The sequence below is a fragment of the Xenopus laevis genome, chromosome 7S (genome assembly GCF_017654675.1).
Source record: "Xenopus laevis strain J_2021 chromosome 7S, Xenopus_laevis_v10.1, whole genome shotgun sequence".
NCBI lineage: Eukaryota > Metazoa > Chordata > Amphibia > Anura > Pipidae > Xenopus > Xenopus laevis.
Window position 1 is genome coordinate 35,419,887 of NC_054384.1, and position 21,530 is coordinate 35,441,416.

Here is a 21,530-nt window from a genome sequence, read left to right on the forward strand (position 1 = left end):
TCAAAAATAACATTTTGCCCAATAAAATGTAAAGGTAATTCTAAGCAACATCTGTCAGGGCCACAAGGCCTTCAGGAGTAAGCAGGTACTGGGAAAATACAGAAGTCCAATAGCAAGGTATCCAAAGGGTTAAGCAAAAGCAAAATATAATTACATTTCAAGAGTTATAGGGGTATATTTACTAAAAAGTGAAGTTAGAGGACACCACAGTACTCTAGAGTGAAATGCCACCACTTTCCATAAATTTCTATGGGATTTTTAAAGGAGTATTTCACCCTTTGATAAATATGCCTTTAAAAATCCCATAGAAATTAATGGAGAGAGGCGGTATTTCACTCTAGCGGACTGTGGTGTTCTCTAACTTCACTCTTTGAGAAATATATATACCGCATATGATCAGGCCAGAGGTCAGAAACCAGAAAAACAGTAATTTATAACCCACCAAGGAACTTGGACATAGACCTATAGTTGGGTATGGATCCCAGTTAATTGGCATCCTTATATTTATAATTTTCCATAAAACTGATGAGCAATTTGTGGGTGTGCCAAATGCACCCATTTTCCAATATACATTAAAAGCTGGCTGATAAATAGATTCAAGAAGCATGCAAGGCATTGTCGAAGTGGAATCTTGGCTGGATGGTAGGTGACTTCTGCTACATTATTTCAAAGTTCAGAACCAGAAGTACAAAAAAAGGGATAAGCAAATACTGCTTCAAGTTACAGGGACAAATTGAATCTTCAAAACATTTGAAGACTTGCAGTGTGACTTATTGTATGGGTGGCTACTCATTTTGCGTGCTGTAATACATAAGTGTATTTGACCTTCTGCCATAAAAATGTTAGCTCCTCTATTGAATTTGTTTTCAAATGGAACCCTAAGTATTAGAGTATTTATTCTGATTATGAGTATTGTTCTGATTGTAGCAAAATGGTTGTAGGCTCTATTTCTATGACTTGTACCTTGAAGGAGAAACATAAAGCAAGACATACATATTCTGATCATCATCGTTGCCTAGTAACATTTAATTATCCATCAATTATACAATCACTCAGGAAGGCACTACAATACCACAGTTTTTTCAGCTATTAGCTATTAGCAAATGTTCCCTAAGCTTTGATAACTTACCAGAAACTATAGTGTAGCCAATTCCTCTGGGACGCCCTTTGTCTTGGTCAATAGCAGTTATCATTCGCACTGTTGTTCCCTGTAAAAAAAATATACAGACTTATATGGATTTTATCAGTCATGGTCAGTATCAGAAATCAGTTAAAGGAAAACTATACCCCCAAATTGAATACTTAAGCAACAGATAATTCATATCATATTAAGTGGCATATTAAAGAATCTTACCAAACTGGAATATATATTAAAAGTAAATCTTGCCCTTCTACATCTCTTGCCTTGAGCCACCATTTCGTGATGGTCTCTGTGCTGCCTCAGAGATCACCATACTTCAACTTTAACTGTAACAGGAAGAAGTGTTGAAGCAAAAGACACAACTCTGTCTGTTAATTGGCTCCTGTGACCTAACAAGTATGGTTTGATGGTATGTTTGTGACTACAGTGAATCCTACGATCCCAGGGGGCGGCCCTTATTTTTTAAAATGACAATTTTCTATTTATGATTACCCAATGGCACATACTACTAGAAAAGTATATTATTATGAAAATGGTTTATTTACATGAAGCAGGGTTTTACATATGAGCTGTTGTATGCCATATCTTTTTATAGAGACCTACATTGTTTGGGGGGTATAGTTTTCCTTTAACATACTGAATTGCTTATGATTATACAGTATGTAATTGTTGAACAAGGGTCATGCGACATAGCAACTGAGCCCTGTGCATATCCTCTATTTTGTCTAAACAGTACAGTTTAGTATAGTATAAACTGTATACAATTGATGGTGGAGCAGTGAACCAAATTACCACGTGGAAGTGCAGCTCTGTTCTGGGCAGGGTCGGACTTGGGGGCCCAGGACTAATATCCAGGGTCCCCTCCGCACCCCTACTATTTAAATAGTGTAACTTTACTATAATTCAAGACAAAAGAGGAAATTTTATTAAATAATGAGCAGGGTACATGCCTTGAACCCACCACCTCAACTGGAGGCAAAGTGACTGCACAGACAGTAAATTTAAATGAATTATCCAACAGACATGCCAGTTTGTAGCATAGTAGCTGTGCTGAAAATAAGAACAATAAATATTTGTTTCCAGCCCGAGTAAATGGTTGTTTTAAAATCTGTAAAGGTACAAAATGTCTGCTGTTATGCATTTAAAGGGCCAGAGATTCAATTTAAGGAAGCATTCCTTCTAATGCAGTTCCAGTCTTTTCCCATAGACTTCAATAGAGTTTTCATGTGATAAACTGTGAGATAAGTTTTTCTGAATTGAATTGCATCTCAAATTTAATCTCATCCATGAGTTTTCACATGATAAACCTTTTGCTCACTGAACTGACTCTGGGCCAGAATATGAAGTTTACCATATGCTTACGTTACAAACCGAATTAAAATGATAAGTAAAATGCACTGGTTGTTAACATAGCCTCACAATAACTTAAACTAACCTAAAGCATATATTATTTTGTAATCAAGTTTTGTTTATTAAACAAATGTGTAATACAATACGTAACAATTGTACAGTTAAGTGACATCAAGAATTACAGACGTTAAGCATATAAATAGCAGGTTCATATATACCATAATATCAGCAAACCTCCAATTCTATCATCAGTACGTATCATATATTCAACTAAGTTGTAAATCAAACATTATTTTGTCGCTGCTTCAATTTTTCAATGTCAGAACCGTATATAGAGATAAAATTTAGTTATTATTTGTTTTGCCACATTCAGGTGCGGATTCCAGACACGTACATTCAGGTAAGTTATGAAAGCAAAAAGTCGAACAATGAAATATTTTAAGAAAGCATATTATTATTATTACAGTACAGAATATATTGATATATTCAACAGTCCATTAGAAAGACCGTGAAACAGTATGAAAGACAGAACAAAACGGTTATGTCTGGGCCATTGACCCTTATGGGAAGAGTATCTGGTTCAATAGTACCACTCCTGCTCCCTCTTATATCCAAGTGTGTTGGGAAACTTTGTCAAGAAAATTGCCACGCAGCTTGTTTCACTTTGCATGACAAAACAAAAAAGACGCACAACAATAAAAAGATGTAGAGCAAATGCATATGTCATTTTTGAGACGCAAAACTGGACAGATTCACTCATCACTAGTCTTTCATCTGAAGTGACCCATAGGGTTAACACTGCCTTATGTCTTTAAATGCCTACACTTCCATGTTCTATGGTTGCTGGGCAAAAGCCCTTGTATCTACATTTGCTTATTAGCATGTGTACAGTGTAAGCCCAGAGGCTCATAAGTTTCAGCCACACTTCAGCGTAGTGCTGGGCAGAGGGTGGGGCTTTCTCTTTCCCATGCCACTCCAGGAGGGAGTGGATGCAATGGGAGCCTGGAGCGTATGCCTCAGTAAAGGGAAGGTCCCAAGAGTGGTGAGGCACTTGGTGAAGCCAGGGATACATGGACCCCCTCAATGAGGTGTTGTCAGGACATAGTAATTCTCTGTAAAGCACTTTCTAGTGAGCAAGAGTAGCCTGGCTCCAACTAAGAGGGATAGCAAGGGGATAGCTCTCCTCTCAGGCAAGAATGGCCTGTAGTCTAGGGATCACAGCCCAAAAGGAATAAATATTTTCCCTGATCCAACATGTGGGGATCCAGGTTAACGTACAGAGATCAAGAGGGTGCAGCTATCCATCTGGTACCCTATCTCCATAGGGATGTCACAAAGTGCTGGCTCTAGATTGCTGTGATATTACCTGACATGTATGTAAAAACCTCAAAGGAATGTGAGTATAAAACCCTATTTGCACTTTAAGATAATAAAGCCTGTTGCTATTTGTTGTGTTAAAGAACCTTCTGGAGTCCAATTATTTAATTTAGTCACACAGCACAAGTGAGGTGTAGTTTCACAACACCATTCCTTCTTCCTTTCATGTAGCAAATGCCCATCCTGTGGAGAGAGGGTCAAATGTAACCAGTGCTCTGCTAGCCTAGCCTAGATACACCGATACAAGCTTAAGTGCCAGCTAAATTACACCAAGGTGTAAGCTTTCTCACAACTTGCTCCTGTGCTGTTTTTAGAATAGCAGCACCCTCTTTAGCTTTTCTTACAAAGTGGATCAACAATAAGTTATTAGGTAACTGATTTCATCGGATCTATTACTGTGATCAAGCTCTGATTCTGGCACAGTGAAGTCTAGTTTTGAATGTTTGTGGCCTTTGGCAAGTCATTCTATCTATAATATTTGTACCTCAGGCACCATGATCTAGTGTCTAATTTTTATGCAGCAGAGACTTAATAAGTGCATGGTTTCTTGACTGTAAATAAAATGAGTGCCACTATGTGACTATAAAGATATTCTAAATCTATACAGTTGAGTATTTCAGCAGAGATTAAGTAGAGGAACCAGTAGAAAATAACAGAAAGAGCTGCAATTCTGTATTTATTCCATTTAACTGTACAGCTTGTGGCTGTAACAGAACTGAAATGAGCTATTATTGCAATGTTTTCTAAACTGTACCAAGGGCTGCAAAAAATTCATTTATTTTGGTGTGGTACAGAAAATGTCAGGACTGGAATCTGCATATATAATGAGAGACAGGGAGCAGAAGTTGCTTCAGCTCTCTTTGATATAGAGATATACGTATATCATCATCTGCCTAGTGGAACATCAGTATGCCACAAGTAACAGAAAGGGTTACAAATATAAATTAATTTTTAATATGACATGCACAGCAGAAAAAAGGGAAAATTCCTGGCATTTATACACCCTTCTATTGTACACAGCAGATAATTATGCTTTTATAAACATGTTAATAATAATAATAATAATAATAATAACACTCGCTGATGTCAATGGGTGGGAATTTATGCACCCCAATACAACATAAACTTACAGGTAGTGATGAGCAAAATTTTTAGTCAAGTTTCGCCGCAAAAATTACACCCGTATAAACCCTGTATCTAATGGGTGGAAAAAAATTGTTTTCGTCAAAAAAGTTTTGTTACCCATAGACGTCAATGGATTTCAGCAAAATTTCGCAATTTTGTGAAATGGGTCAGATTCGCCCATCACTACTATACTATATTCTGGAGGTTTGAGATAAATATTGAGCATTTTACAGTCTCATACCATGCCATGAAAATATTCAGGCCCTTAAGTAATACTGAATAACAAAAGCTAATCTGCAATGCTCCTATTTTTTATTTCAAAAGTTTTAAACTTACATTTACATTTCCTCCAGGCAGAAGTGTAAGAGCATGAAGGAGTGCCAGAACATGCCCCTTAGTTCTCTTTCGAGCAGTACTACTGCCTGGAAAAATGTCTTTGCTGAATAACAAAGTCTGTCTTGAGGTGCATCAGGAGGCACAGGCCAGACTGCATCCTCTGTTGCCCCCTAATTTGTTTGTCATTCAGATGGGGAAGGACAGGAGGGTGGATCCCTCTGTGCCCTTACAGGAACAGTAAAACACTTTCATTTGTTTGGTGTTACTGTTGTTTTAAAGGAGTTGCCAAAGGTCTCTGGTCCAAAAGAGAAAGCAGTTTCTAAGGTCATAAATGTTTTATATAAGTGTACCAATACATCATATAGGTAGGTAGTCGCATTGATTCCAACATCCATGAACATACAGTGTATGAAAAGAGTATACATAGTATATAATGAATTCCATCACATGCTTCTCGTATACTGTATCTTAGAGAATAGGGAATTGCCACATAAGAGAATATTTGAATAAAGAGATTATGCCATACTTCTCAAGATAGAATCTTTCTGGGAACTGCTCAATCGCTGATAACAGAGCTACCATCTATTTTTATAAGAAGTCTAGTGTCTGTTGATGAAAAAATGTCCCTCAGAAGGATGTCTACAAAGAAGTACTTACTGCATACTGTAGGCAATGTGCTTTTTGAAATGGGGGTAGTGTTAGATTTAACTAAAATAATTTGCAAGACATATTGCTTTAACTTTGGCTAACAAGCTCTATCTCTATTTACATGGTTCTTTTGAGCCACCCTTCAAAAAAGACCAAGCCAAACTCATATTTAAAGTCACGTAAGGTGTTGATAGTTTCAAGCTGTGCCATTGCTATTCATAGTAGGGCATCTTATTAAAATAGAATTGTAGATTTTGTAGAATACAGGCAAATACTGAACAAGAACCTGTTCCATTTTCCTAAAAACTGAAGCATGGGTGATCTTTCAGGACAATTATGCCAGACTCAAGGCCACCATAACACTGGAATTGCTCAGGAAAAAAGGATGAAGAGCAGTGGCCCTGTAAGATCTAATAGTCCTAAAGGCTTATTTGTAAACATTGCCCAATATGCAAAGTGCAAATTTAGTAAGAAAATTATGTATATATGTATGTATATTCGTATGCATTTTTGTGTTTTGGAGTTCAGCAGTTCAGCATTACACTCCTGGTGATGTTTAGAATCATACAAATAATAACAGACATACAGTAATGCAAAGTACTTAAAGGACTCATTTCAACAATGACCCATTGTTCTCAGGAAGGCTACATTATTAACTGCGCACTTGCTTTCATTCTCACAACTAGGATTGTCACGGTAAGCTTCACGGCACAGTGTACACCTGTTGATGATGAAGGATGAGCCATAAATCCTTGGTCACTGACCTTTGAATAACGTAGAGCTGCTGGGTCTTGCATTTACCAAAGGCAATGTAAATCACCTGTGTGAAGGCTTTCCCAAAGCTTTCATACAACCAAGAAAGGTAATTATTGCAAAAGGGGATGTATGCAACAAAAAATTGGAAATAAAATAAAATATAAAGCAAGAAAGAAGTAATCAAGATTCAGAGTTCAGCTCTAACAAATTCATTGGCCTATAACTCACTGTTCTGGTAGAAGAGATAGGAACTCCAAATCCTTCATTGGCAAAGGAGACTATTTCTCCTTTTAAATGACTGGGCGACGGTGTCGCTCTATCTGACAGTGCTCTAGTCGCCTGTCAAACACAGAAGAGTGGCTCAGAATGATAAGTTTTAGACAACGGCACTATACATTTTAAAGAACTAGAAAAGAAAAAATATGACGTATGATTGTACCATATAGTGTTTGCTCAAATTTGAAAGAGGTCACACTATAGTAAGATGAATATATATAGAAAACTATAGATTATATTTAAACAGTTTCCCCTGAGATGGCAATCTGACAACTCATTCTTATTTTTCTGATCAGCAGCAGAACAACTTCCATTAGGTTGAAAATAATAAACAGAGGAAAGTAGCCAGGGGAAACAAGAAGAATAATCCATCTTTCAGAGACATATACATTATCATGAAGCTCAAGTGAATTGTATCAGATTAGGAACATACATTAAATGACACTAACAAGCTAATGTTTTAAGGGCAACACAGAACTAGAATGTCTGGGAGCTTGTTGATGTTTTATACAGTGCAAAGCTACGAAAATACCAAAAAGAAATAAGGTAAATAATAGGTGTGTGTGTATTTATCCTTTGATATAGAGTAGACACCAGAAGATTGGGTTTTCAGGAAAATGCTTTATAAACAAACATAATTAATTCAACATGAGTTAATATGCAAAATATTATATAAGCTTATATAAATGCACTGTATGGACTGCAAAACTATACCTATATGCCTGTTTTATCTAAATTATATTACATTATATTATAATCCTTTTGCAACGTTTCCCCTGTGAATTTAAGCTCAGGCAAACAATCATTAATCTGCAATTTTATCAAAGTATTAAAGTTTCCAATAAGTCCAGGCATCAATTTTGAGTTGTTTGCAGCCTTCCTGACATTCAAGTTTTCAGAGAAAAAACTCTAATCAAGTTTTTTAAATTCAAATCGAATTTCATTTATCTGAGTTTAAAAAATGTGATTTTTTTTTTTAATAAATTTTGATTGGTAGATTTTCGAATTTATGGGAGTTTAGGGGAGTTTTAAAAAACGCACATGAATTCGAAATTCGACCTTTGATAAATGTGCCTCTTAAAGTTAAGTTACTTGCAATTAGCATGTAGCATTTTGGTATATACAGGCAGGGTCTGACTGGGCCAGCTGGACACCAGAAAACCTGCTGGCCCAGACCAACTATTGTCGCTGTTCCCGACCCCCCTTCCAGGCCAAAGTCGCAGCCGCGTACAGGAAAAAGTAAGGGGGACGGAGAGGGGTTGCGGCTGAGACCCCGCCCAAAATTTGAGGTTGGGGCAGGGGGCCCCTGAAGCATGTCTGACCCTTATGGGATCCATTATACGGAAACAGGAAGACCATCTCCCATAAACTACATTTTAATCAAATAATTCAGATTTTTAAAAATTATTTCCCTTTTCCTCTGTAACAGAACCTTGATATAATTAAATGTTAAATGTAATTAATCCTACTGGGTAAAATTAATGTTTCGATGATTTTTTTTTAGTAGAGTTAAGGTATGGAGATCCAAATTACAGAAAGACCCCTTTTTGGAAAACACCAGGTTCCGAGCATTCTGGATAACAGGTGCCATATCTGCAATATAATTTTATAAGTCAGAAAATAATAATATTTACTAGTTATCATGTGCATCATAGGCTTTGACCACTTACATTTCACATTGCCATTTTCACTGAATGGTGCAGGCACCATTAAGCATCAGGCTGCACTCAATGTTACTGTTCACATGTTAACATATAAAGGCAATTTACGGTGACATAAGTCAATCAACACGGAGAAAGTGGCAGGCATTTAGATGACTGTTGTGGTCACTGGTTTAGAGAAGATTATATCAGTGATTTTAGAACCTGTAAGGATGCATTCATGAGAAAGTAAGAAGGCCCACCAAGTGAAATGGCAGACAGGTTCTTATTAAGTGATCACACTGGGGGACATCAGATAAAGTATCTTTATATAACTGCAGGGCACTGGAAGCAAAAGCATCAATTCCCACCTAGAGGGAAGAATGATGGGATTCCAAGTGCTTTCACTGTTGTGCTGAATGCTCCCAGAAGTACATCGAAAAACCATTACAGTCAACTGTCATTGCAAAGAATAAAGCCAAGCACTGGGTTTAGTATAAATATAATACTTATGTAAAAGAAAAGTTACCTTTAGTTGCCTTTAATGATATATTAAGCATAATTTGTTTGAAAGCCTCATCACAAGTAAAACTTTAGCACAATATCAACTAATGAGCGATCTGGGGTACAATTTTGTACAATAGAAGTGACCCAAGTGTTTGATATGCTGGTTAAAATGAGCCTGTTAAATGGCTCCCACGGTCATTTTGTAATTAGTAGTCATATCTACTACATAGTAAAAGAACAAAAAAGCTATATGCCAATATGTATTTTTATTTACAGATATTTTAACATTGATACTATAATACTCTATGGCATATTTTAGGTAATCCTTTGCTGTTATTTTGTACACAACATGAATACTTTTCATTGCAAATCACCCTTAGGAAAGAAAAGAGAATATATTTGGAGATTATTTTCTTTTAAAAGGCAGTGTATCTTAATGCAGGGGGTGACCTTTGCACTAGCAATTTAAATATCTGCCAGGCAAAAATTATGCTTTGCACAAACCGTAATCATTGAACTCAATAAAAAGGGTTTATATAGCCCCATTTTTAAGTCTACGTCATCAGCACTTTGGTGTATGACTAAGCATGGCCAAGGCTCCCAGTCTTTATTGTGTTCATCAATTTAGGAAATTGATTCATTCTTAAGATGCAACTTGAGTGCTGTACCTTAGTTTAATGTATGGCTAAATGTGCAGCCTAAAAAAACTGTTGTTTATTGGTAAAGGATTCATTGCCATGCTTTGATAACAGTAGGTAAGGTTACATATATAGCATTGCTGTATCAGCTATAGTTCCATGAATACACACACACGTAAGTTGGGTTGAAAAAAAAGACCAAAATCAAACAAGTTCAAGCCCTCCAAAGAAAACCCAGAATTCATATATATATATATATATACAATCATAATGACTAGTGATGGGCGAATTTGCGCCGTTTTGCTTCGCCGAAAAATTTGCGAATTTCGCGCGAAATTCGCGAAACGGCGAAAAATTAGCGAAACTGTGTCAGTTTTTTCGAAAAAAATTTTGACGCCGGCGAATTTTTTCCGCGAATTTTCGCGGGCGTTTCGCGAATTTTCGCGGGCGTTTTGCGAATTTATTCACTGGCGGCGAATCGCGCAAATTCGGAGCGAATTCGCGCCTGGCGAATAAATTCGCCCATCACTAATAATGACCGTCCATACACTCAAATTAGCTGCACATACCAAAATCTATACTAATTGTAGATTACAGTGTCACAATATCCTATGTCATATGATAATATGCTTGTCCAAGAAAACATCCAAACCCCCTCTTAAAAACATTAATAGAATCAGCCATCACAACATCATCCAGCAGTGCATTCCACAACCTCACTGCCCTCACTGTGAAGAACCACATACGCTGCATCGAATGCAAGTTTGTTTCCTCTACTCTAAAGCAGTGGCCCCTGGTATGGTGATCCTCTTTATGGGAAAACGGTTCCCTGCTAATTGTCCCCTAATGTACTTATAGAAGTGTGAAGTGGAATCATTTTCCATCTTAAAGAGATACTGACATCAGAAAATAACCTTTTTTATTATCTATCATAACATTATCTTTGAATTCTATTTATAATTTTACCATAAAAGTATTTTACTGATGCTTTTACATTACCTTTCTTACTACTCTGTTCCTCTATGAGGGGGCTGCCATATCTGTGCAGCAAAAGTCTGTTAGCATTAGAAACTCCAAAGGGACAGTCAGATTGGCAAAACAGTCAGGTTTAGGAACTTCAATTTACAATTACTCACAAAAGCAGAACAATCAGCAAAAAACTATCAACATGACCTAAAGGTGACTTTTAACATAGATAAAAATAGATAAATTTTTTAGTGTCAGTATCACGTTAAGGGGCATATTTATCAAGGGTCAAAAAACTTCGAAATTCGAATTCAAAAAGACCAACCAAAATTAAGTCTAAGTTTTTTTGGTCGAATAGGTCTGTTTTCAATCGTATAGTTCAGTATTCAGTCTAATTCGAATAGTACAAATCAAAGGAATAGCGCATTCGATCAAATTCGATTTTTCACAAAATTTTTTCTGATTTTTCAAAGTCCGTCAATTAACTCCAAATAGGTTCTAGGAGGTCCCCCATAGGCTACAACAACAATTCAGCAGGTTTTAGATGGCGAATGGTCAAAGTAGACAGTACATGATACATTTCGATATTCCCCAGTCGAAGTGCACAAAAAATAGCTTGAAATTCGAATTTATATCTGCCTCCAAGTGTCTTTTCTCCAAAGAAAACAACCCCAACCTTGACAGCCTACACCTCATAATGTAAGTTTTCCATCCCTCTAACCAGTTTAGTAATGCTTTCGTTTGCAGCCCAGTTTTACAATCTAGTCAAATCACTCTACAAAGTGGCAACATGCCAAAATAGAAATTTTATTTTCAATGCCCACTTCCAAGGTCATTAAAGTGGACCCGACACCCAGACACAAGAATCTGTATAATTAAAGTCCCTTTCAAATTAAATATGAAATCCAATTTCTTTTTTTTTTTTATTAAAGTGTTCATAGTTGTTAAACTCATTTAAAAATATCAGCTGTCAATCATATATTACTTTCACTTTCCATGCAGCACTTCCTAGATGTCACTGCTCTCCCTACATTCCCCCAGTTCTCTTAACTATTTAATTGTGTAACCAGTGCATGGGGATGGACATTGGGTCCCCCATTCTGGTGCATAAACAAGATTCTGAGCTGATGCAAGGCTTGTCTTAATAACAGTGTGCACAAAATGGCTCCTGTCTGCTTGTTATAATTATAAGTTACCAGACTGATGGAAACAAGATTCAAATAATTTATACAGTGTAATTAAAGTTCATTTTGCTTGACTAACATGAAAAAATAGGATTTGGAATAATTTTTTTGGGTGATGGATCCCCTTTAATAAACAAATTGAAAATAAAAGTACCAAGTACAGAGTCCTGCAGTACTCCACTAACAACATTGGTCCAATTAGAAAGTGTTCCATTTCATAAACTGTATATATATATATATATATATATCTATATATATCTAGATATATATATATATATATATATATATATATATATATATATAATATATATATATATATATATATATATATATCTATATCTATATATATATATATATATATCTATATATATATATATAGAGATAGATAGATAGATAGATAGATAGATAGATATAGATAAGTAGATAGATAGATAGATAGATAGATAGATATATGGTTTTCAGGTGTATCTTAAAAGCAATTAGGCATTTTTCTCAAATCTCAACCTAACACGCTTTCAGGTGTCCCCACACACCAGATTTATATGCACAACAGACAGAATATTGTTATTTGGGAAAACTTTAGCACTTTAGTACTTTAAAGACACAGACATACACACACAAGTGGCTTCATCTGTATATACAGGCAGTCCCCGGGTTATGTATGAGATAGGGTCTGTAGGTTTGTTCTTAAGTTGAATTTGTATGTAAGTTGAAACATTACATTTACTTAAATGCAACAAGACAGATGTTTGTCTCAAGATAGTATTTTTAGCTTTCTGTGCGTATGTATTTTTACCTTTATGTGCTCTGCAGTAGACTACACATTCAGAGGGGATTGGGACAGGTGGTTTATTAAAGCTAAATGCTAATAAAGGCCAAGCAAAGCAAGTTTTTCAGTTGTTCAATGGTAAATCAATCTTGAACATATACAATTTTCAGTTACAGCTGACATGTGAAGGTGAAGACAAATTAAAATATCTAGGACATCACTACTGACTGACAGCCCGACTTACTCATCCCCAGCTTCTGCTAGAAAAAAAGTCAAGCAGCCAAGCATCTCATGTTATAATAGCACCTCTAAGTTCTTGGGAAGGCCTTTTTAGTTCTTAAGAAACACATGTGAGTATTGAGTACCAGTTGGGTCTGCATCTTACATAGTTGGTAATTTGTTATATGTTTAGTGATTACTAATTTATAGGGTCCTTTAAATGATTACAATTTTTAATATGGGATAAACATATATTAATTGGAGGAACAATGTTTTCTTCTACTTTTGGTGAAACTCTTCTTGTAAGCTTATTTACTACCACAAAATGGATACAGTTGATGCGTCCAAAAGGTTCTAAAGGTACTCCCTGCTCTTAGGTATATTTGCGCAAAAGATTGTAATAGCTTCAGGGTTCCCATATTGGCCAGTGTGACATACCACTATGTTACAGAAACTGCATATTACACTTCAAACAGCCTACAGTATATTGGAGTTCCAAGGAAAGTTTCTGATACTCAAAAGGAGAAAATATATGGTTGATCTTTCTGAAAACTGATAAACTGAATTACAAAGCATCTTTAATATCCAGCTGAAAGCTTATGATCTACAACAAATTGCAGGTTAGGGGAAGAAATGTTTTCAGGACAAGGACACTTTTAAGTGTAGTGGAACTAAACTTCCTCTACTGCTCAGAAAGTCTAATAATCTATCTCCTGTGAGTATCATCATCATCATTTACATGGGTTTTGCATCAATTTTTGGAACCCATTTATTTCATTGCTTTACATTGGTCTCTTAAGGTACAGTTCAACACCTTCTGAACTCTCTCAAAAAAGGAGCAAGGTAACAATGATCTGCTGTTCAGCAACTGTGGTTTGAAGAAAAATCCTATGTGCCACCCTTCCCTTCTTTGGGTTATATAAGCTTATTTTAAATGTGAAAAGCTTATTACCCAAGGTCATATTCGGCCAAATCCTGTGTGAAAAATGTAGGATTAGGGTAAATCCCAAAAATAAGGAATTTGATGTATACAAATAGAAAATAGAAAACATGCTAGTCTATATTTGTTCCTTGGGATTACCTTATTCATGGTGCTCTGTGCTCAAGGACCTCTTTGTTATGTTTAATATAATGTAAAGCATAGATTCAAACTTAAAGTGAAGACAGTGGGTGCTGAACTATCAGGAAATATTAAAAATATAGAAAAGATGAAAGGTTTTACAAAAAAAATATCACTACCTAGCGTTGCTGCTGGAAATTCCATAAGGAGTGGAATTAGGGCTTCTGCAAAGCTTCAGTGGTAGATCTACAAGCTGAAAATCCTATTTCTCACTTCTCAGCCCGAGTCAATAAGCTGGTAGTTATCAGTTTGCAGTGATTTGCTGCAGTTTATACATCCTTTTCACATTCTATCAGCTCTTCACCAATGACAAGCTTGACAATCTGATACTTGAGGGAGGAAATTAAAATTTGATGCAATAATCCTACGTAAGAAGGACTTTATTGGGTAATATATACACACTAGATTGGGTATGCTCAACAGCTACACTGATACAACATTAATGTCATGCTGTTTGCTACAGATAAAGAGGGTGCAACATGGCACATACAAAAGAAAATGAAGCAAGAACAGCTGACTAGTGAACAGATACAAAAACAAAGGTCACTAAACTGCAAGAAACTCAAGGAAATGGACTGTATGAAAAATTCTATAAGCATGACAACGGGATTCCTCAATTGAACCTTCACCATGTGCCATCCCACTGAACATACCTTAATAAAACACCAGGAGATAGAGATGGTATAAAATGGCCACAGCATTTATTCAAATTTTATCAAATAACCTTGCCATTCTAACCCAAGGAAATATGCTAAAGCCAGAATTCCATAAGAGAAGGCTACTGTGCTCTGCCGTTCCTCACTGAAGACTTGAGATCAGCACTATGATATTATATCCACCACTGAGTATTAGGCTGCCTCTACCTACAGAAATGATGGCTCCAAACTCCCCTTCCCTGCCTGCAGGAGCTGCATCTTCCACCATGAGAGAATTTCAACAGCCTGCTGACAGTCCTAATACTGCAGTGCCTCAATGATAGAAAATCCAAGCAGGCTGTCAACTATCACAAGATGTTGTAGCCTCTGTATCAATCAACCCACCATGCAGTCACAGGAGAGAACCTCCTTTCTACTTTTTCTGAATTTACCTGTGCAGTAATCTGGCAAGGTCCTACCTACCAGAGGACCTTGCCAGTGCAATTCTGCCTCAGGAGGGAAAAAAATTCCTTCCTGACCCCAATGGCAATTGGAAACATTTCCTGGATCAAGCATTTGGAATTAACATAAATTAATACAATGTTGACTCTCGGTACAAAATGTCAAAACTTTTCTCCGCTAGAACTTTTATAATTCTTTTATATCGATAAGAGGTGCTCAATGTTAGCTCTGCTGCAAAAAAAGAGCTTTGATCCAGTATAAACAAAAATAGAAACAAAAGGCACACTAACTCCAATGCTTCTGCATAAATTCAAATTGTTTTCATTTTTATTTTGGTGAGATCCCAGCAATGTTGACTCTCACTTGAAAGATAAAGCATAAAGATACCAAAAACACAATATACAGTAACAGTTAATTCAGGAAAACATCCACATTACCATTAATAGGTAATATGATGACATAAAGAAGAAAACTCCTGACATTTTTGAAAAATATGCAAAAATGGGGAGGGTGGGTGTTATGTTTCTACCTGCTCAGAAGATAAGAAAGTGAACTGCTTCTTCCCCTGACATCACATACCTCTCTATCTCCACCCCAGCCCAAATTTCCTCTGCCTTAACTCATTGTTATCTCACCAAATCATATCTTTCTCTGATTCTGCCAATCTCTAAACATAAACCAGTGCAATCTGGCTCCTGGTCATTCAGATCCCTTGTCTTGCAGCCCCTGCGCTTATAGCTCCAGGGCTTTTTCTTTCAGGGTGATATAAGATCCCCAACTTGAAATTAGTTTAGTTTTTAGCCAGGCCACTTATTCTGATTTTCTTAGACCCACTTTCCTATGGTATTTATGGATTGGAGGAAAGCTGATATAATTCCAATACTTAAAAAGGTTAATGAGTACACAGAGGGTGGTAGTCAATACCTTAGCAAGGTGCCACAGGGTTCTGTGTTGGGCCCACTTATTATTTAATGTGTTCATTAATGAGGGGGGAAGGCATTGAAAGCAATGTGTAAAAAAAATATGTTGTGTAGGACAAATCCAAGGCAGTAAACTTTGACTACAATTTTCTTTATTGGGGAGTGAATACACACCCCAATAAAGAAAATTGCAGTCAAAGTTTGGGATATCAGCGCAGGATAACCCATAGGACAAGCTGCTAAAAACATTTGGTGAGCTACGCTTGTTATTCAAATTGAAAGCTATGTACCAGTGTTTACTGATGACACAAATCTATGCAGACCAATTCATCTAAACCTTGCAGGAGGATCTGGACATACATGGGCCAATAACAGCCATACATGGGACAATAACAGCCACTGACAGTGTGGGCAGCTTATTGTCCCATGTATGGGGCTCTCTGAGGGCCCCCTTGACTGTTATCTGGCCAAAAATCAGGCAGATGTTTATTGGGTAGGTTTAAAAATCCCATCAGAGTGAGGAAAGAATTGGCTCATTGATGAAGTCCAACATGAAGTCATTCAATGCCAAGTTATCATTAGTACAAAGATGACTCAGTGACTGGTCAGAATTTTTCCCCCCTTAAAGAGATACTGACACCTGAAATTAAACTTTTTTTTACATCTATTATAATACTGGCTTTGCAAGCTACTTCTAACTTTGCCATAAAGTATTTGCATGATGCTTTTACATTACCTGTCTGATCCCCCATGTTCCTGTATGAGGGGGCTGCCATAATTGTGCAGCAGGAGTCCGTTAGCATTAGAAACTGTAACTAACAGGCTGAGATGGGACAGTCAGGTTGGCAAAGTCAGAGTGTCAGAGAGTCAGGCTTAGGAACTTCAACTAACAATTATATACAAAAACAAACCTCTCAGCAAAAAATGATCACCATGACCTCTAGGTAACATTTAATGTACATTCATATGCTAAAATTCATTTTTTAGTGTCAGTATCACTTTAAGGCAAATTGGAGAGGCAAAACTTCCCCCTCTATTTTACTATGTACTGTATATACACATGCATACATAGTGACTGTCTCTGAACAAACTTTTACTTCAGTGTGTGGGATCTCTGATTGGTTCCAGACATCACATGTCTCTGAATCCGGGTTCCTGGCCTGAGAACTCTCTTCTATATCACAACACTTAACGGATTCACTCGAACACGATTTCAAATTAAAATTACGTTGCTTTATTCATACCTTTAAAATTTGTATGCTAAGGTACAGTGCATGATGGTCACCACTGACGCGTTTCATGCCCTATGGCACTTCCTCAGAGTGGAAGTGCCATAGGGCATGAAACGCGTCAGTGGTGACCATCATGCACTGTACCTTAGCATACAAATTTTAAAGGTATGAATAAAGCAACGTAATTTTAATTTGAAATCGTGTTCGAGTGAATCCGTTAAGTGTTGTGATATAGTGACTGTCTCTACCTGGAGTTGGCGCTTACCTGATACACACTAATACTAATGTCAGGAGAATTTAGATATCAATGTTTGTAAAAGGCACAGACCAGGAGCCACAAAAGCTTTGGCTGCTTTGGCCACAAAACACTTACTGGAGGTGAATTTTCATAGATGTTTGTGCTATAAGGCAAGTTGTTAAATATTGGGTCCATGTCTTGTATGTCAGTAATTGTTATTGCCAGGTTAGCCAAAGTTGACAGGGGTTTGGTCTTGTCTTGATCCTATAAAATAAAAAAGAGAGTAAGAAAACATCAGATAAATGAAAGAATAGTAGGTGCTACATAAAATACACCTAACTGTATTCTAAAACACTGTGTGGGTACTGGATTATGAATTGTAAACATAAAAAACTTTGTGAGTGCACAATTTGTTGTGTGGTTCCATTTTGCTTCCAGAGTTTGATAAATATGTCTCTAAAAATCCTATGCAATTGAAGCATCAGAATATCACTCTGGCAGACTATGGTGTACTCTAGTTTCTCTCTTTCATAAATATGTCCCATAATTTTGTGTGAAACTAGTTGTCATGTCTCCAGCACAAGCTGTCATCATGTTGCTACATTTCATTGCTCACTTGTGGTGAACTCTCTCTGCTGGCCATTTCAGGGATCTATCCAGCACCTCCATAAGGCTAACAACATGAGTGCACTTGAGCTAATCAGGCTACCATACTCCTGATGTCACAACACAGTGCCTTGTGGGAGCTAAGACTCGATTTTATAGTCCATGCTGTAGAAGAAGCACACAGTTTTGTATGGTAGCATCGCTGGCAAGCATATGGACTTAAAGTTACATTAAGCCACCTCCACAGCTGCCAGCACCCCCAGAGACACTGCTGTAGACATATTTTGTGCCAGCTAATGTGCTTTATGTTGCAATTGTGTACTTCTACACATTTATATTACTGTTCATTGCAGACATATTTATTTTATCTTCTGTTATTTGTTGAAGTTTCACCTCTACTCTACTCTATTCCACTTGCCTATCCAGTAAAATCTACAGACTCCACACTCAGTCTCTTTATTGGATTGTGGGGAGGTTTAGCTGCATGTCGAACTACACACTGCCTAAGGGTAATACGTAGAGAGCACAAAACACTAGTTGAACTAAATCAATGTAGAAAAGATTCTCTGAGCTATTTCTCTGGTAGATCTCTAGGAATACGACAAAATAAAAATACTTTTAGGGGCAGATTTATCAAGGGTCGAAGTGAATTCGAGGGAATTAATTATGTAAATAAATTCGAAATTAGAAGTAATTTTTTGGATACTTCGACCATCGAATAGGATACTACGACTTTGAATTTGATTTGAAGTAAAATAGTTTGAATATTCGACCGTTCGATAATCGAAGTCTCTTTCAAAAAACTTCAGTTTCAATAACGATTCGAACGATTCGAAGGATTTTAATCCAACGATCGAAGGAATATCCTTCGATCAAAAAAACTTAGGAAAGCCTATGGGGACCTTCCCCATAGGCTAACATTGAGTTCGGTAGCTTTTAGATGGCGAACTAGGGGGTCGAAGTTTTTTCTTAAAGAGACAGTACTTCGACTATCGAATGGTCGAATGGTCAAACGATTTTTAGTTCGAATAGTTCGATTCGAAGTCGTAGTCGAAGGTCGTAGTAGCCCATTCGATGGTCGAAGTAGCCCAAAAAACACTTCGAAATTCGAAGTTTTTTTACTTCGAATCCTTCACTCGAAGTTAGTGAATTGGCCCCTTATAGTTCTGTAGGCTGTCATAAATTATATTTGACCCCTGTTTGTCTTCCTGTTTAACTAAAGCCATAAATCTCACTATTTCTTTCTGCTAAACTTTGGCCATATAGATATAGTCCAAATTTTATCTTAAATGGCTGTCCCCGTGGTCACACAGCAGCTTCTTAATAAAAACGCATGTACCATTTCTAAAGCGCGGAGTTAAAGAGCTTTGTATTTATATTCACATAAAATGATTTCTTTATTTGGTGATAAGGTCCTCTAAAGAGACTGCAACAACTACACTTATGTGTTCTCAGTAAGAGCAGTTCATTCGGTTTAAAAGTCGCAGTTTGATGCCAAAAATGATAGATCATTTCAAGCCCAAGAATCTTTCTACTTGTATCTTCAATAGCATGATGAATCTACATTTGAACATATACAAAATTGACTTGATGACAGTGGTGGAACTACCGGGGGAGCAGGGGGTGTGATTGGACCAGGGTCAGCACCCCCTTAGGGCCCCCAGCAGCTCGCTCGCCACTGCTTGATGCAACAAAACACTGTGTTCAAATAAAGTGAGACAATAATGTATGGAAGTAAGAGCTTTCCTTCTTTGTCTGTATGAATTTGTGTCAGCCAGTAACTGAAACTGACTGAACAGCATTATTATCTCTCCCAATTACTGGTGTTGCCTCAGGATTTGTTCTATATCTACAGTGAAAATAATTTTGCTACCAGTGTAATTATTAATTAATAGAAAATTATGTGCAGTTAGACTGTTAAAATCCCTTCTATGGAGCCTCAAGAGAATGATTAGGTTAATAGATTTGAAAATGTTCATACCCAGAAGCATTAATAGAGCTGCAATCAGCTAAGTGTGCCATATTGTTAATGGAAATATCTTGTCAGTATAATATCTATTCTCCTCTGTGATACAGAGCCAGTAAATATATATAGCTTGTGGCTGTGTGATGAGTATAAGTACTGTTCTGCTCTGATGGGAGATTGCCCTTAATATCTGTGCTGTTGTGTCAGGAAATCAAAGTAAATTTGTGTTCTGTATTGCTATTTAATCACATGTTCCAGCTGAATTGAAATCTGTTTCAGACAGCTGGAATTATTCATTGTTGCAGAAACTGTTGGGACACCAACACTGACGTTTCTCCCAGCAAAATGCTTATTGTACATAAAATTAACAAGCAGTCTTTCCAAACAGATGTGTAAAATAAAGAAGACATTTATTCAGGTACATATCCTATTTGTTATTGAGATACAATATATCCACAGAATTATGGTTGCTGCTTTCTATAAACTTGCAATAGGCAAGTTGATTTAAACAGGTAACTATGCAAACCAAAGAAAGGTGTCACTTCTTAACAATTCATTGTCTTGGTTATCTAGCAAAAATAGTGTAGGGACATTTTAAAAAATTGTTAGTAACATTTTTTTAAATATTAACCATGCTACATTATAATTAATTGTTATTTGTTAACCATTTTCTAAGCTCTGAAACTGCATTATCTACAATCCGCTTAGTACAAAGGTATGTGTGTGGTACTAATATACAGTAACTTAGCTTTGTGTTTTTGTGTTCTGTACAATAGTGAGACATTGCTAAAATTGTATGACCTTTCCTTTGCCTGCTCTTTGGTAGGCATAACACCTTGATCATACTGATTCACACACACACGTTATATATATACCTGGCACTAGAAAAGATAGTAAAGTTATTTTATGCAGGGAAAGGACCATGTAATTGTAGAACGAGCTGATTACAGGGGATTAATGCTCATTTAAACTGTATTCAAAAACACAGCATGAACACTATCTGCAGAATGAATAACTGCATGGATTTGGTGTTTAAGGCCATGTGGCATGTTTCTTTTCTGACTTATGATTTTACTTGTTAAGCCATTATTATTGATAAACTCAGAAAGGAACTGCTGGCAGCATATTTTGGTTGTGTGCAACTTCCTAAGAATCTTAAATATACTTTCCATTTATGCAAAAAAAATTTATGTTGTTTTAAAGTTTGCATTTGTTCTTAAAGACTCAATGAAAAGCAAATGCATTTTTACTAATTATTAAAAGACAAAGATGAAAGGAAAGGTATACTGTAGATAAGACACTTCTAAACCTTCCTCTCTCTAACTACTTGGTCATGTCTAGAGATGTCGCGAACTGTTCGCCGGCGAACTTGTTCGCGCGAACATCGGGTGTTCGCGCTCGCCGGAAGTTCGCGAACGT

At 36.7% G+C, this 21,530-nt stretch overlaps 1 protein-coding gene across 4 annotated transcripts in view; it reads right to left on the reverse strand.

Annotated features, from left to right (window-relative positions):
• Nucleotides 1–21,530, reverse strand: part of LOC108697217 (cadherin-23) — a 599,373-nt gene that overhangs the window by 309,871 nt on the left and 267,972 nt on the right. For all 4 annotated transcript variants that reach the window (XM_041571124.1, XM_041571128.1, XM_041571125.1 and 1 more), the window contains 2 exons: nucleotides 17,675–17,803; nucleotides 1,130–1,208 (listed from right to left, as the gene is read on the reverse strand). In XM_041571124.1, the coding sequence (XP_041427058.1) occupies nucleotides 1,130–1,208; nucleotides 17,675–17,803 (208 nt within the window). The remainder of the gene's footprint in view (nucleotides 1–1,129; nucleotides 1,209–17,674; nucleotides 17,804–21,530) is intronic.